This window comes from Chrysemys picta, chromosome 14 (assembly GCF_011386835.1).
Source record: "Chrysemys picta bellii isolate R12L10 chromosome 14, ASM1138683v2, whole genome shotgun sequence".
Lineage (NCBI taxonomy): Eukaryota > Metazoa > Chordata > Testudines > Emydidae > Chrysemys > Chrysemys picta.
In genome coordinates, this window is record NC_088804.1 from 731,903 (window position 1) to 747,373 (window position 15,471).

General features: G+C 61.3%; 1 protein-coding gene across 4 annotated transcripts in view; it reads left to right on the forward strand.

The window, feature by feature from the left end:
• The window catches only part of BCAR1 (BCAR1 scaffold protein, Cas family member), a 42,908-nt gene that overhangs the window by 17,025 nt on the left and 10,412 nt on the right, over nucleotides 1-15,471 (forward strand). For 3 of the 4 annotated variants that reach the window (XM_005313781.4, XM_042846944.2, XM_024113821.3), the window contains exon 2: nucleotides 1,896-2,477. The exons of the other annotated variant lie outside the window; for it this stretch is intronic. In XM_005313781.4, coding sequence (XP_005313838.2) covers nucleotides 1,896-2,477 — 582 coding nt within the window. The remainder of the gene's footprint in view (nucleotides 1-1,895; nucleotides 2,478-15,471) is intronic. 4 annotated transcript variants of the gene reach the window in all.

Sequence of the window (15,471 nt, forward strand, 5' to 3'; positions counted from 1 at the left end):
AGCTGGCCCTAGCTTCTCATGCCTCAGTTCCCTGTTTGCAAAATGTTCCTCCTCTATTCTTCCTGTCTTGGGTCCTTATTGTAGGCTCCCTGGGGCGGGGACTCCCCCTCCAGGTGTCTGGGCAGCGCCTGTGCACTAGCTGAGGATGAAAAATCCAACAGCAGCCAGGCTAATGATTTGGGTTTGTTCTGTGGGTGAGAGCAGCACCCACTGTGGGCCTGCCCCTGTCCAGCCCCCACAGGGATGGGCTGTGCCCCAAAGGGTTTGCACTCCGGGGTGCAAATCATCGCAGCTCCTGTGTAGCCAATAGGCCAGATTCTGCAGTGGCATGACTGTGCTTAGCTCCGTGATGGCTAGCGAGGCTCTGATCTGACCCTTAATGTCCGATTCCCCTGCGGGAGGAGCTCTAAGTTGGTGGGGCTGGGATGGGGAGAACACAGCATCTGTGTCAATGGGACCTGGGTGTCCAACCACTGTGGTTTGTAAGCTAGGGTTACCATATTTTGTGCCTCCAAATGGAGGACACTCCACGGCCCCCGGCCCCGCCCCCAGCCCCGCCCACACCCCCGCCCAACCCCTCCCCCTCCCCAAAGTCTCCGCCCCCTCCCCTGCTTCCCGCGAATATTTGATTCGCGGGAAGCCTGAAGCAGATAAAGGGGGTGTGGGGGGAGGAGGCGCGGCCCAGGCTGGCCCCCCGGCGTTTCCAGCCTGGGTCGGCTCGGGCCCTGGGATGCCGGCCCCCGCCGACCACCCCCGGCCCGCCCAGCACTGCCGGCCCCCGGCGGCCCGGCGCACCCCCCGGCCCCGCGGGCCCGGCTTCCCGCGGGCCCGGCTGACCCGGCTCCCCGCGGGCCCGGCTCCCGGCTGACCCGGCTCCCCACCGGCCCGGCTGACCCGGCTCCCCACCGGCCCGGCTGACCCGGCCCGGCACCGCGCCCCCGGCTCCCCGTCCGGCACCGCGCCCGGCCCGGCACTGTGACCCTGGCCCGGCACTGCGCCCCTGGTTCCCGGCCCGGCACCATGCCCCCGGCCCCGCACCGCCGGCCCCGGCCGAGCACCACCGAGCCCTCCCGATTTTCCCGGACATGCCCGGCTTTTGGGGATTTCCCCCCGGACGGGGATTTGAGCCCCCAAAAGCCGGACATGTCCGGGAAAATCCGGACGTATGGTAACCCTATTGTAAGCTGGCAGTGTCCCGTTAAGGGGCAGGCACGACACACGCCTTGCTTGTCTCCCAGCAGATCTCTGGCACCCGCTGCATCGCGCCCGGTGGGGGTTTAGTAGAGCGCAGGGCAGGGTGGGGGGACGCAGGCAGGTGCTGGGAGATGCTGACGGAGCCCAGCCAGTAGGTTTCTGACCAGGGTCGCTCATCCACAGGGGCAGCCCTACAGCCTGAGCACTAGCCCGTCTCTGTCCTGCTGGGGTGTGGCTGGACTGTGTGCACGGGATTCTGGACCGGGGCTGCTGGCTGGGGGCTGACCCTGCAGTTCCCGCGGGCCACCCAGTGTCACCATGCCGGGTCCTCTCGCGAAGGGCTGCCACAAAGGCCTTTTGCCGGCCGCATGGGCTCTGAGGATATCGCTCAGGGCGGGAATCACCCGGGGACCTTCCAGCTCTCAGGGGAGCCTGGTAGCAGTGGACACCTGTGGCCGCTTTGCAGGCGCTGGGGTGGGAAGCTGTAGCTGGGGATCCTTCCGTCCCAGCCTCACTGCTTTGGGAGGGGCAGGCTCAGTCCATACAGCACTGGGGGAGAGAAGGCCAAGGTCTCTCGGTGTCCCGCACCCACCTCCCCCAGCAACAGCCTTGAGCGGTACAGGTGGCATGGGGGCCAAGAGGCAGAAGGGTAGGGTCCCCGTGCGGCTGACTCACCCTCCCTCGTCTGTCCCCCCCCCCAGAACGTGCTGGCCAAGGCGCTGTACGACAACGTGTCCGAGTCCCCGGATGAGCTCTCCTTCCGTAAGGGTGACATCATGACAGTGCTGGAGCGCAACACGCAGGGCCTGGATGGCTGGTGGCTCTGCTCGCTGCATGGGCGCCAGGGCATTGTGCCCGGCAACCGCCTGAAGATCCTGGTGGGCATGTATGACAAAAAGCAGCAGGCAGGGCCTGGCCAAGGGCAGCCACCCTCCCACCAGCACCCGCTGCACCCCACCGCCCGGCCGCCAGGGGACAGCATCTACCTGATCCCAGCCCCAAGCAAGGGGCAGCCGGGCCTCTACCCAGGCTCTGCGCCAGGGGCGCCCTTCCCCTCACCTCCGGCCAAGCAGCCGCTGACGTATCCAAAGCAGCCGCCGCCCCACACCTGCCAGGACATCTACCAGGTGCCTCCGTCGCTGAGCCACACCCCGGATATCTCCACCAGCCCCCCGCAGGAGATCTACCAGGTGCCCCCAGCTGCGGGGCTGGGCCAGGACATCTACCAGGTGCCACCGTCCTTGGACATGAGGAGCTGGGAAGGGCCGAAGCCCCAGGGAAAGGTAGGACGCATCCCCACATGGTCCGGGGCCCAACTCTGCCCTGAGAATTGCCCAAGGACCCCGCGGGGGGATCCAGGCAGCTCTCCCAGTGCTGGGGCAGGAGCTGGAGGCGGGCATGATGGGTGGGGGATGTTTCTATTCTGGATACCCCTGGGATGGGGGGAGCTCCCCCAGCCTTTGCTTTCTGGAGAGTTTGGGGGCAATCCTTCCCTTCTGGGGCACTCGGGGTAACATCACCACAGCCAGGCCCCCACCCCTTTCAGGCTGGGTTTGAGCGCCGTGCCCCTCACCAGGGCATCTGGGTTCCCGGCATGGGAGGGCACAAGTCTCTGTTCCCCTGTGCCTGGGGCTGGGGGGGGAGGGGGCCAAAGTGGGCATTAACCCCCTGCCGCCCGTCTGGCCTCCATGCATGTTGCAGCAGCCTGAGGGCTGCCCTACCTTGGGCTTATTCTGTGGCCTCCGAGGGCACAGAATAGCCGCAGGACACTCTGGGCACCTCCCTGCATGCCCCCTATGCCAGCGGTAGGGGCAGTATGCCAGCTCCCTGACACTGGGGGCTCTCGGGGGCAGGGCCAGCCCACAACATTTTGGCACCTGAGGCGGGAGTTCAAATGATGCCCCCATGCCCCCTCGCTTGGGCCAAAACTTTGAAAGGTCTCAGTTCTGCCTTCTTCCTGTTCTACCTGAGGGTCCACAGTCTGGGCCAGCTCATGCTCTATTGAGATGGTTGCGAGGCCGACCAGCCTCTCCTGTGTCATTGTGGAGCGTAGATGTGTTTTTATTAACTTCAGCTTGGAAAAGCTGCGTTCTCCACTGGCAACTGTTACAGGAAGTGTTAGAAGTATGTGCAGAGCAACAAAAGCATTTGGAAAGAGGGAGGTCGTCTTATTTGTGCATGTATATTCCAGAACAGCCTTCGGAGTTGATCCTGCTGAAATGTATCTTGAAAGGGCTTTCAGTTCATCACCTAAATCACTTGCATCAATATCACGCATGTCATCATGTGTCACTACTGTCTCTAGTGCCCGGCATTGCTGGTGTAGGTCTTCTTCAGGTATAGTGAGGAGTTTTGGAATATCATACAACATCCCAAATATACTACTGTGTTCCTTGAGCTGCATGAAACGTTCTTCAACTGACTGTATCACACAATCTATCACCTGGTTAAAGAATTCAACTTTGAATTGTTGCATGGGATAATCTCATCAGAGACCCCAAACCTCGTAATCAAAATGTCTTCTTCAGTGACTCTTGTATTCTTGAATGGGTGGGAGAATAGCTTCAGTATGGATTTCCTCTGCCAACTTCTGTGCACTCTTCAGAATGTTTTGAAATCCCTCATCTGACCGGTAAGACTGTAGACTTTGCTTTGTCCAGTTGTTCCATTGCTCCAGACATATCAAGATCAATACCTTGGAGTCTCTTGATTACAACATTTATTTCAAACAGTATGTCATGCCACAACACTAAGCCACACAGAAATTTGAAGTTATGTATGTTTCTGGTGATTCATCATAGAATCATAGAATATCAGGGTTGGAAGGGATCTCAGGAGGTCATCTAGTCCAACCCCCTGCTCAAAGCAGGACCAATTCCCAACTAAATCATCCCAGCCAGGGCTTTGTCAAACCTGACCTTAAAAACCTCTAAGAAGGAGATTCCACCGCCTCCCTAGGTAACCCATTCCAGTGCTTCACCACCCTCCTAGTGAAAAAGTTCTTCCTAATATCCAACCTAAACCTCCCCCCACTGCAACTTGAGACCTGTAGTGTGTGGCCCAAAACTGGACACAGTGCTCCAGATGAGGCCTCACCAATGTCGAATAGAGGGGAATGATCATGTCCCTCGATCTGCTGGCAATGCCCCTACTTATACAGCCCAAAATGCCGTTAGCCTTCTTCGCAACAAGGGCACACAGTTGACTCATATCCAGCTTCTCATCCACTGTAACCCCTAGGTCCTTTTCAGCAGAACTGCTTACTAGGTCCCTAGGCTGTAACCGTGCATGGGATTCTTCGGTCCTAAGTGCAGGACTCTGTACTTGTCCTTGTTGAACCTCTTCAGATTTCTTTTGGCCCAATCCTCTAATTTGTCTAGGTCCCTCTGTGTCCTATCCCTACCCAGCGGCGGCTCCAGGCACCAGCGCTCCAAGCACGTGCCTGGGGCAGCAAGCCGTGGGGGGCACCCTGCCAACCCTTGTGAGGCCGGCAGTCAGGCAGCCTTCAACGGCATGCCTGCGGGAGGTCCGCTGGTCCCACGGATTTGGTGGCAATTCGGCAGCGGGTACGCTGAAGCCACGGGACTGACAGACCTCTTGCAGGCATGCCGCCAAAGCTGCGGGAGCGGGGACCTCCCGCAGGTGTGCCGCCGAAGGCAGCCTGCCTGCCATGCTTGGGGTGGCAAAAAAGCGAGAGCCGCCCCTGTCCCTACCCTCCAGCGTATCTACCACTTCTCCCAGTTTAGTGTCCTCTGCAAACTTGCTGAGGGTGCAGTCCACGCCATCCTCCAGATCATTAATGAAGATATTGAACAAAACCAGCCCCAGGACTGACTCTTGGGGCACTCCGCTTGATACCGGCTGCCAACTAGACATGGAGCCATTGATCACTACCCATTGAGCCCGACGATCTAGCCAGCTTTCCATTCCCTCTGCCACTGTTTTCCCAAGAACGGTTCCTGTCATAGCATTAGCCTCCATAATGGCAACTATGGCATCATCTATCTTCCCAATTTGGTGTTTGATAGGCTTTGTCGTCTCCACTCGACTCATGTGGCACTCAGTGGTTTCAGTGTCAGAGAGGATGTTCCCAGATGTTGCTTCAAAATTTGCCATCGGTGAGTTGATGCAGAGAAAAATACATAGATGCTTTGAATTACATTAAAAAATTCAGCAGCCTCACTAGAAGGTGATGCTCCATCACTGAACACCAAGTTCAATGAATGAGAACTGCATGGGACAAAAAAAGCTCAAGGGTTTAACTCGGATCCGTGTCTGCACTCCTCTGTTCTTTCCTCTCATGTTGGCACCATTATCGTAGCCCTGACCTCTCATGTCAGCTATCGCAATTTCCATATCTTCCAGCTTTTTAAGAAGCACATTTGTCATACCAGCTCCTGTAATATCATTAATGTCAATAAATTCTAGAAAATGCTCTGACAGTCACCATTGCAGGGACATTTTCACTAGGTTCTGTTGTTGTTATAAAACGCACTATTAAAGTCATTTGTTCCCTATGGCTGATGTCAGGTGTGCAGTCCAGAATAACAGAGTAATATCTTGCTGACTTCAGATCTGCAACAATCTTCTGTTTGACTTTTGCTGCCAGTTACTGTATGATCTCATTTTGAATTGTTTTTCCAAGGTAGTGTTGGGTGGACATTTCTTGGGTGGTGACTCTTCTTAGATGCTCCTGGAGTACAGCATCAAACTCAGCCATCAGCTCCACAATTTTAAGGAAGTTTCCATTGTTTGGCACATACAGCTGATCTGCAGTGCTAGGTTTTGGGTAGCAAGCATTCTCACAATGGCAATGAGCCTTTTCAGAACGTTTTGCCAGTAAAGAGACTCTGATGCAATCTTCTCTTGATGCTGATGATCTATGGTGGCCTTTAACCTTAGTCTCATCTCAAGCTCTTTCCACCTATGGAATGTTCTCTGGTGATTTGCTGCCTTCTCATAGCATGCCAGATTTCGAGCCAGATTTTTCCAGTCCTTTGTTCCTGTAGAACCCAATGTGGCTGGAACATTAGACTGGAAGAGTTTGCAACAAAAACAGTATGTAGCATTCTGGGTTTTTGAGTACATAAGCCATGGCCTCTCCACTTTGTCATCATTGGGGATTTCACGCCAGTAATTTGTTGGATGGAAACTTCTATTTTCATTGTCTTTGGGGAACATGAAGTTTTTCACTTGCTGTGGCCCATGCAGTACAAGGAAGTCCCTCAGGCTACTGTTCAAGTGGATCCACAGTCCTGGATCATCTAGACTTAAGGAACTAAACTCAGCAGCAGCCATTTCTTGCACCTCCATCACACTCTTCTCTGATCTACACTTTTCTTCAGGAATGTGCATGGTTACATCCATTTGAGATGGAGATATGGATGCTGCAGTAGCTGCCAGGTCCCCTGCACTCTGACTAACTGGAAGATCAGGATAGCTCAGTGGTTTGAGCATTGGCCTGCTAAACCCAGGGTTGTGAGTTCAATCCTTGAGGGGGCCATTTAGGGAATTGGGGTAAAAATCTGTCTGGGGATTGGTTCAGGGGGTTGGACTAGATAGATGACTTCCTGAGGTCCCTTCCAACCCTAATATTCTATGAGTCTATGATCAGGCATCTCCTCACTGGGGCCAGAAGGCTCACCATGAACATTTGTGTCTATGTATCTCAGGAGAGCTCCTTCCTGCTTAGATAGAAAAGCTTCCTTTGCTTGCTTGCTTTTTTCTGAATGCTGCCCCAGAGGGGCGCTTTCTTCTTTCACTCATGACTGCTGTTCTGTGCCAGCTAGAGTGGCTCTCAACACTCAGTTGAAGGGGACAAATAAGCAGGCTGGTAGCAGGGCCTGAGTGAGGGAAGATACCAGCGTCTTAAGGGCCTAACTGGCTCCTACTACTTCAGTTGACTGCCTGTTCTCCTCAAGTGGGTTCAGAGAAGCAGCAGGAAACAGGAAGCTCCCTGAGAAGCTGGTGTGAATCAGTCCAGGCTCCTGGGGGTGCTGGAGAGGTACATAAGAGGCTCCTCCTCCTCTCTCTACCTGCAGCTCCTGCTGCTTTCTGTTATTCCCTCTCCCCTTTTCTCCTGCCTGCCTGTTATGTCTCTTGTGCCCTCCTTCCTCCAGCACAGCACTCCACCATCTCTGTGCATCTAGAGCAGAGAGAATACATATGCACCTGCAGTAGACACAATGTTCTACACTCTGGGTCCTAGTGGTGCCCCCCCCACAGTCTGGCGTCTGCCTCAGTTCGCCTTATGGTAAGGCCAGCCCTGCTTGGGAGCACATCTCCACCCCATGGGGCATTGCCCTGGACAGACACACCGTGGTGCAGAGGCCCGAGGGCGCCATCTGGCGGTTAGAGCTGGGCACGAGGAGTGCAGCGTGGCATGGCTGGGTTAACAGCGCACCAGGCTGTGCTGGATCCCAGCTCCGGGTCATGATGGGGGTGGGGCCATGCTCTGATGTCACCTGACTTTGTTAGACCCACTAACGAGCTGGGCAGGGACATGTGCCCCTCCCCCCCACACCCCCGCCCAGCGTCTCTGCCCATAGCACCGCCAGCACCCACCAGGGGGCACCTCTTTGCCCAGTGTTATCTAGCCGGGGTCATTTACCACAGGATGCCCAGCAGCTGGGCAGGTCTTGGACGCTGCTGGCAGAGGCTGGCACACCTGGGCACAGGAGCCCTGACACGGTGTTTCCTTGGGCTGTTTTCCAGGCTGTCGTCCTGCCCAGTGCCCCCTGGGGATGCAGCCGGGAGGCTGGCTCCAGGTCTTTTTGGAAGGGGGGTGGGCAGCGTGGCAGCTCTGGGGAGAGAGATCACCGCCTGGGCATGCAGCACTCTCCCCGGCTGCAGGGCAGGGGGCCTGGCCTAGGAGGTGGGTCTCCTGTGGCCCGTGCTATGAGGCTGGGGGGACAGGATAGGCACTGGGAGGCTCCAGGAGGCAGAGGGTCCAGACCAAGCCGCTGGGGCAGCAGGAGGGTCTGTGTTTGGGGGCCCACTGGTTCCAGAAGTGGGTTTGAGTCCCATCCAGTCCATGGATGCAGCTGTAGGGGGCGAGAGGCTCTCACTGGGCTGGGCCCATCCCTCCTGCCTGGTTGTGCCAGCCTCAGGGAAGGATTCGCGGGCAATATGCTACAGAGGGAGTGAGGTAAAACCAGGGGCCCAAGCTTGCATCTCTGCTCCCAGCAGAGGCCTGGTGGGCGCTGCTGCCAGGTGCCCAGTATGCCCTTTGCTCACAAGGTCGCAGGGTGAGAGTCACGGCTCCCAAGCCCCGTGGGCAGAGTGCTGGTGGCTGGATACAGGGCCTGCCATGCCCCACCTGGAGGTTCAGAGGGGCACAGCTCAGTGGGTGCTTTGCTCCTTGGGAAATTCAGCCCCCTGGGCGCTGAGTCACCTGGCCCCAGGCAAGGCAGAGCCCCATCTGTTGTGAGCTTTGTGGGAAGCCCTAAAGAGGGGCCAGATTAATGTTGGGGTGTTACAGACCCAGGACGTCCTCCCAGATGGGCAAGGGGAGCATGTGGGCCTTGTGGACTGACCGTAGCACTGGGGAAACCTGCTGATGCCCCAGGGCCTAGCCAAGCGCAGCTGGCACCAAGCGACCCAGGTGGCCTGGGGGAGGGAAGAAGGCAGGAGAGCTCGCATGGGTCAGGGAACTAGGTGCCTCTCTGCCGTACACTGGCCATGTTGGGGTGCAGGATATCTCACATCTGTGCTCGGGACAAGGCCCTCAGCCAGCATCCCAGCAGTGACAAGCAACGGCTGTCTTGGGGTTGCTGGCAGCTGAGGTCTGGCCTACTGCGTCTCGGGTCTGAGCCGGGTCTGCAGTGAACACCCGGCCCTGGGGGTGGGGAGCTCCAGGTTCTGTTCCAGGCTCTGCTGATGACTTCAGCTGCCACCCTGCCTCAGTTTCTCTACCTGTCAAATGGAGGCAGTGACACTTGTCCTGTCAAGCTCTGCAATGGGGAGTGGCCGCGCCAGCCTCCTGGTCTGGGTTTACATGCCGGATGTAGATGCATGTCATAAAATCTCTGGCCGTTTCTGTACAAGCGAGCGTGCCCCAGGCCTGGGCGGGCAGGAAAAGCCCGTAAGTTAGCAAGCTTTTTGCAGGGCCCGTTAATGCGAATCCCTAGCTGGTGATCTCAAAGCGCTTTCCAGTGCAGGGTCAGTGTTGTCATCTGTAAGATGGGGAAACTGAGGTACAGAGGGAGGGACATGACTTGCCCAAGGTCCCCCAGCCGGCTAGTGGCCCAGGTCTTCTGAGTCATAGGCTGGGGCTCTGGCCACCAAGCCTCACTGCCTACCCTTAAAGCACCTCTTCCTTCCACCCCATGAGTTCAGCTGTCTGTGCATTGTCAAGGGCCGTGTGCCGAGGCTGCCCTAGGATGGCTGGGTAGCTGACAAGCGGGGGCTGCAGCCCCCCAGCAAGCGCTGGAAACATGGGGGAGCCAGGAGGAGGTCCAGGGAGCGGCAGGGAGGCTGTGTCCACGCCTGAGAGCTGTTGGAAGGGCTCGCGCTTCAGGGTGAAGCCAACCTCTGCTGGGAGTGGACGGGAGCCTGGCACAGCTTGTGCCATGGCTGCCTTGGGCAGGGCCTGGCACCTTCCTCTGCTGCAAGCCCCTGCCCTGGGCTGGGCTGAACCTCGGCTTGGTTGGGGCTGATCCCTGAGAGGTTCTGCCGGGGACAGGCGGGTTTAGACCCCTCAGAGCTGAGGAACATCCTGGAACCCCCTCCTGTGACCCCAGGCAGTGGGCGCTGGAGGGGCTCTGGTGGGACAGGAACCGTCCGTGTGAGGGGGCTGGATCTCAATGAGACAGAGTGGGGTGGTTCTGCTGGGCCCGTTACCGGCAGGCGCCCTGGGTGCTGAGCTCCCGCCACCCTCACCCACTGCAACTTGTGCTTCTGGAACTCAGGCACTGTGCAAATCTGGCCTCCTGTCCGGGGGCTAGCTAGGGTGCAGCTTACCTGGGGGTGGGTGGTCTCAGGACTGGGCTGAGCCAGTGCCGCCTCCTCCGGCTTCTCCCGAGAAGATGCCCGCGCTGGCTGTGCCCATGGCTGGGTTCTGCTGGCCGTCCTGCCAACTCACTTGCCCGGGGGCTCCGTGCCAAGGCCGCGTACCCAGGGCCCCCACCAGGGCTCTCCAGCACCTGGCAGAGGGTGTCTCGGTGGGATCGGATGGTGTCAGCACAGCCGTGCCTGGGGGCCTGATCCCGCTCTGCTCTGGGGTCCATGTGTTCGGGGGGGGGGAAGGGCTCAGCCATGGGCAAGATCAGGCCCTGGATCCTGGTCCCTAGCTGTGGTGGAGCCCAGGCCATCCCCCACCTGCCCTTCCCTGGCGGCCTCACCTTGAGGCTGGGCCTGACGACGCAGCTGCCAAGGCTGAGCACGTGGTGCTGCAGCTTGGCCTGTGGCCAGCCGAGCCCACAGTCCAGAGTCTGTTAGCTTCCCGGCCCGCTCCCAGCAAGCACCTGCTGTAGTGGGAGCCGGAGGGGGCCTCCTCTTCCCCCGGCTCACACCGCAGTGGGGTGCCGTGGCGGGGAGCTGGCGTAAGGCCTGGCTGTGCCCGGTGGCTCCACCTGGCTGGACCACAGCCGGCACTGGGCGGAAAGGTGGGGGCACTGTCACCCCCCCCATTGGAGATTCTCAGTCCCCAATCCCTGCCCTGGGGGTGGGGGGACACCACCCTGCACTGCCCAGCCCCCAGGTACATTAGAGCAGACTCAGGGCTGTTCCAGCTTGTGCTCTGCTTCCTGGGGGGCCCAGAATGGATAGATCGGGGGATAGAGGGCTGGGGATAGATGGCGGGAGAAAGTGGAGAGTGGCTGGAGGGGTGTGGATGGTTAGAGAGGGATGGGGGGGTGGATTCAGGTGTAGTGTGATGTGTCTGGGTAGCTAGAAGTGTGTGTACGGAGGGCTGGGGGTGTGCAGTGGGGGAGGGGAACAAAGGGGTATTTATGGGACTGGAGGGGGTGCGGCAGCGGAGGGGGACGGGGGGTGGTATGGGGCTGGAGGGGCTGTGGCGACGGAGGGGGACAGAGGGGTGTGTGCGGGGCTGGAGGGGCTGCGGCGACGGAGGGGGACAGAGGGGTGTGCGCGGGGCTGGAGGGGCTGTGGCGACGGAGGGGGACAGAGGGGTGTGCGCGGGGCTGGAGGGGCTGTGGCGACGGAGGGGGACTGGGGTGTGTGCGGGGCTAGAGGGGCTGTGGCGACGGAGGGGGACGGGTGTGCGCGGGGCTGGAGGGGCTGCGGCGACGGAGGGGGACAGAGGGGTGTGCGCGGGGCTGGAGGGGCTGTGGCGACGGAGGGGGACAGAGGGGTGTGCGTGGGGCTGGAGGGGCTGTGGCGACGGAGGGGGACTGGGGTGTGTGCGGGGCTGGAGGGGCTGCGGCGGCGGAGGGGGACTGGGGTGTGTGCGGGGCTGGAGGGGCTGTGGCGACGGAGGGGGACAGAGGGGTGTGTGCGGGGCTGGAGGGGCTGTGGCGACGGAGGGGGACAGAGGGGTGTGTGCGGGGCTGGAGGGGCTGCGGCGACGGAGGGGGACAGAGGGGTGTGCGTGGGGCTGGAGTGGGGGCGAAGGGGGACAGAGGGGTGTGCGCGGGGCTGGAGGGGCTGCGGCGGCGGAGGGGGACAGAGGGATGTGTGCGGGGCTGGAGGGGCTGTGGCGACGGAGGGGGACAGAGGGGTGTGTGCGGGGCTGGAGGGGCTGTGGCGACGGAGGGGGACAGAGGGGTGTGTGCGGGGCTGGAGGGGCTGTGGCGACGGAGGGGGACAGAGGGGTGTGCGCGGGGCTGGAGGGGCTGTGGCGACGGAGGGGGACAGAGGGGTGTGTGCGGGGCTGGAGGGGCTGCGGCAGCGGAGGGGGACAGAGGGGTGTGCGCGGGGCTGGAGGGGCTGCGGCGGCGGAGGGGGACAGAGGGGTGTGTGCGGGCCTGGAGGGGCTGTGGCGACGGAGGGGGACAGAGGGGTGTGCGTGGGGCTGGAGGGGCTGTGGCGACGGAGGGGGACTGGGGTGTGTGCGGGGCTAGAGGGGCTGTGGCGACGGAGGGGGACGGGTGTGCGCGGGGCTGGAGGGGCTGCGGCGGCGGAGGGGGACGGGTGTGTGCGGGCCTGGAGGGGCTGTGGCGACGGAGGGGGACAGAGGGGTGTGCGCGGGGCTGGAGGGGCTGCGGCGACGGAGGGGGACAGAGGGGTGTGCGTGGGGCTGGAGTGGGGGCGAAGGGGGACAGAGGGGTGTGCGTGGGGCTGGAGGGGCTGTGGCGGCAGAGGGGGACAGAGGGGTGTGCACGGGGCTGGAGGGGCTGTGGTGACGGAGGGGGACAGAGGGGTGTGTGCGGGGCTGGAGGGGCTGTGGCGACGGAGGGAAACAGAGGGGTGTGCGTGGGGATGGAGTGGGGGCGGAGGGGGACAGAGGGGTGTGTGCGGGGCTGGAGGGGCTGTGGCGACGGAGGGGGACGGGTGTGCGCGGGGCTGGAGGGGCTGCGGCGGCGGAGGGGGACAGAGGGGTGTGCGTGGGGCTGGAGTGGGGGCGAAGGGGGACAGAGGGGTGTGCGTGGGGCTGGAGGGGCTGTGGCGGCGGAGGGGGACGGGTGTGCGCGGGGCTGGAGGGGCTGCGGCGGCGGAGGGGGACGGGTGTGCGCGGGGCTGGAGGGGCTGCGGCGGCAGAGGGGGACAGAGGGGTGTGCGTGGGGCTGGAGGGGCTGTGGCGGCGGAGGGGGACAGAGGGGTGTGCGTGGGGCTGGAGTGGGGGCGAAGGGGGACAGAGGGGTGTGTGCGGGGCTGGAGGGGCTGTGGCGACGGAGGGGGACGGGTGTGCGCGGGGCTGGAGGGGCTGCGGCGGCGACGGAGGGGGACAGAGGGGTGTGTGCGGGGCTGGAGGGGCTGCGGCGGCGGAGGGGGACAGAGGGGTGTGTGCGGGGCTGGAGTGGGGGCGAAGGGGGACAGAGGGGTGTGTGCGGGGCTGGAGGGGCTGTGGCGACGGAGGGGGATGGGTGTGTGCGGGGCTGGAGGGGCTGTGGCGACGGAGGGGGACAGAGGGGTGTGTGCGGGGCTGGAGGGGCTGCGGAGGGGGACAGAGGGGTGTGTGCGGGGCTGGAGGGGCTGCGGCGGCGGAGGGGGACAGAGGGGTGTGTTCAGTGTGCCAGGGCATGAGCCAGCCAGAGAGGGTGAGGAGATTCTTATGCACACCCAGACACACGCAGACAGACGGCCGCAGACGTGCCCACGCCCAGAAGCAGGCAGGCGCGCACAGACACGCTCAGACAGACACACGTACACACAGGCACACAGACACGTACATACAGACGCATGCGCATACCCACACAGACACATGTACATACAGACATGCACACACGTGCAGACGCATGTGCGCACCCAGACAGACGGCTGCGGACATGCCCACACCCAGAAGCAGGCAAGCGCGCACGCAAACACGCACAGCGGGGTACACGGGAGGTGGGCTGGGAACACCGGCTGCTACAGGGACGCTGACACCAGGACCAAAGGCTCGAGTGCAGGGGCACACCAGGCATAACTCTCCTTCCTCCAGCCTGGGGCGGGCAGACTCTTCCCTGGGGTTGCCCTGGGAGCCAGCCTGGCCCATGCTTCCCAGAGCAGGTGCACCAAGGCAGCAGCTACTGTGCCAGGTGCCAGCATGGGCTTATCGTCCATGGCAAAGCTCCCTGGGATGGGGGAGCCCTAGCAGCTCTGGGGCAGAGGCTGGCTCCAGCGCCAAGCTAACAGCCCATGCCAGGGATGGCCCTGGCAGCACCCTTGGCACAGGCACTGGGGAGGAGACACGACCTGGCTCCACCTGGCACTCCAGCTGGGCACGCTGGGAGCAGGGCAATTCTGCCGCCTCGCTAAGGCCATGAAGGCGAAGGGCAATCGGGATAAAATAAAGCCCAGTTTTACAGCAGGTCGATCACCAGTGAGGTGCCAGACAGCGCCCGGGGGGGCTGTTAGTCACACGGAAGGAGCTGGGGATGAATTGGGGAACCGAACGGTGGGCAAGGAGCGAATATCCCCAGTGACCGGGGCAGGCTCTGAGTCGCTACAGAGAATTCTTTCCCGGCTGTCTGGCTGCTGGGTCTTGCCCACATGCTCAGGGTCTGACTGATTGCTGTATTTGGGTGGGGAAGGAATTTTCCCTGGGTCAGATTGACAGCGTGGGGCAGAGTCACTTGCTGGGTTGAGTAAATGGTGGATTCTCTGTAACTTTAAGTCTTTAAATCAAGATTTGGGGATGTCCGTAACTCAGCCAGATGTTAGGGGTCTGTTACAGGAGTGGGCAGGTGAGGTTCTGTGGCCTGCGATGTGCAGGTCAGACTCGATAGCCCTTCTGGCTTTAAAATTGGTGAGGAGCAAAGCGGGCTGCTGGCGCTGGGATTGCACCTGGCACGCTTCAACCTGCAAGCCGGCCCAGGGGTGCTGCAGGGCTCGCTCCCCACGGCCCAGGCCCTAGAAATAGGGCTGCAATCCCTCAGCCCAAACTGGCTATGGCCAGCATGCAGTAATGCAGGGCAAGGGGTACAGACAGCAGGCAGGAGGAGCCACTCCAGGGCTTTGCCTGCCCAGCATGGGGCCAGGCGCTCAGCTGTGCAAACACTGTCCAGGGGAAGCTATGCCAAGCAAGCTGCCTCCTGCAGGCCTACGCCCCAGCCCCCCCATTGCTCGCATCAGGGGCCGACCCATGGGCAGGGAGCACATTGCAGTGGAGGGTGCATAGGGGTGTTATCAGCCCCAAACCACTGTGGTTTCACACAGCGCCACAGACACACATACTGTCCTATCCCAGCCCTGGGCTCTCCCTAGCTCTGCTGGTGCCCCGTGCTGCTGCCCCATTGCTATTCCAGCCCCAGGCCCGGCTCTGCTACTGCCCCTCTACCCACAGGTTAATGTTCTTGTCACTTGGGCCCTGAGGTGCCCAACTCCCCTGGGTAGGCTGTAGGCCAGTGTGGGGCTCAGGCTGCACGGCTGGTAGAACCCTGGCAGCACCTGCCTCAGTGGTGTGTGCAGGGGACGGCAGCCCTGGCTGCCCCTTCACCAGCGGCTGGCTGCTCCTGCCTGGGGCTTGGCTACGCCCACTGAGCCGCACTCCCTGTGGCATGGGAGCACCTAGCTCTCTTCAGTAGAGTTCTCCTCACAGCCCCTGGCAGGCTGGGCAGGGCTAGTGCTCCCACTCAGCAGTAGGGGAAACTGAGGCACATCTTCAGGGTCATCAGGGCACGTCTGTGGTCAATTTGGGGTTCGAACCTGGGTCTGCCAAGTCCCAGTTTTCAGCCT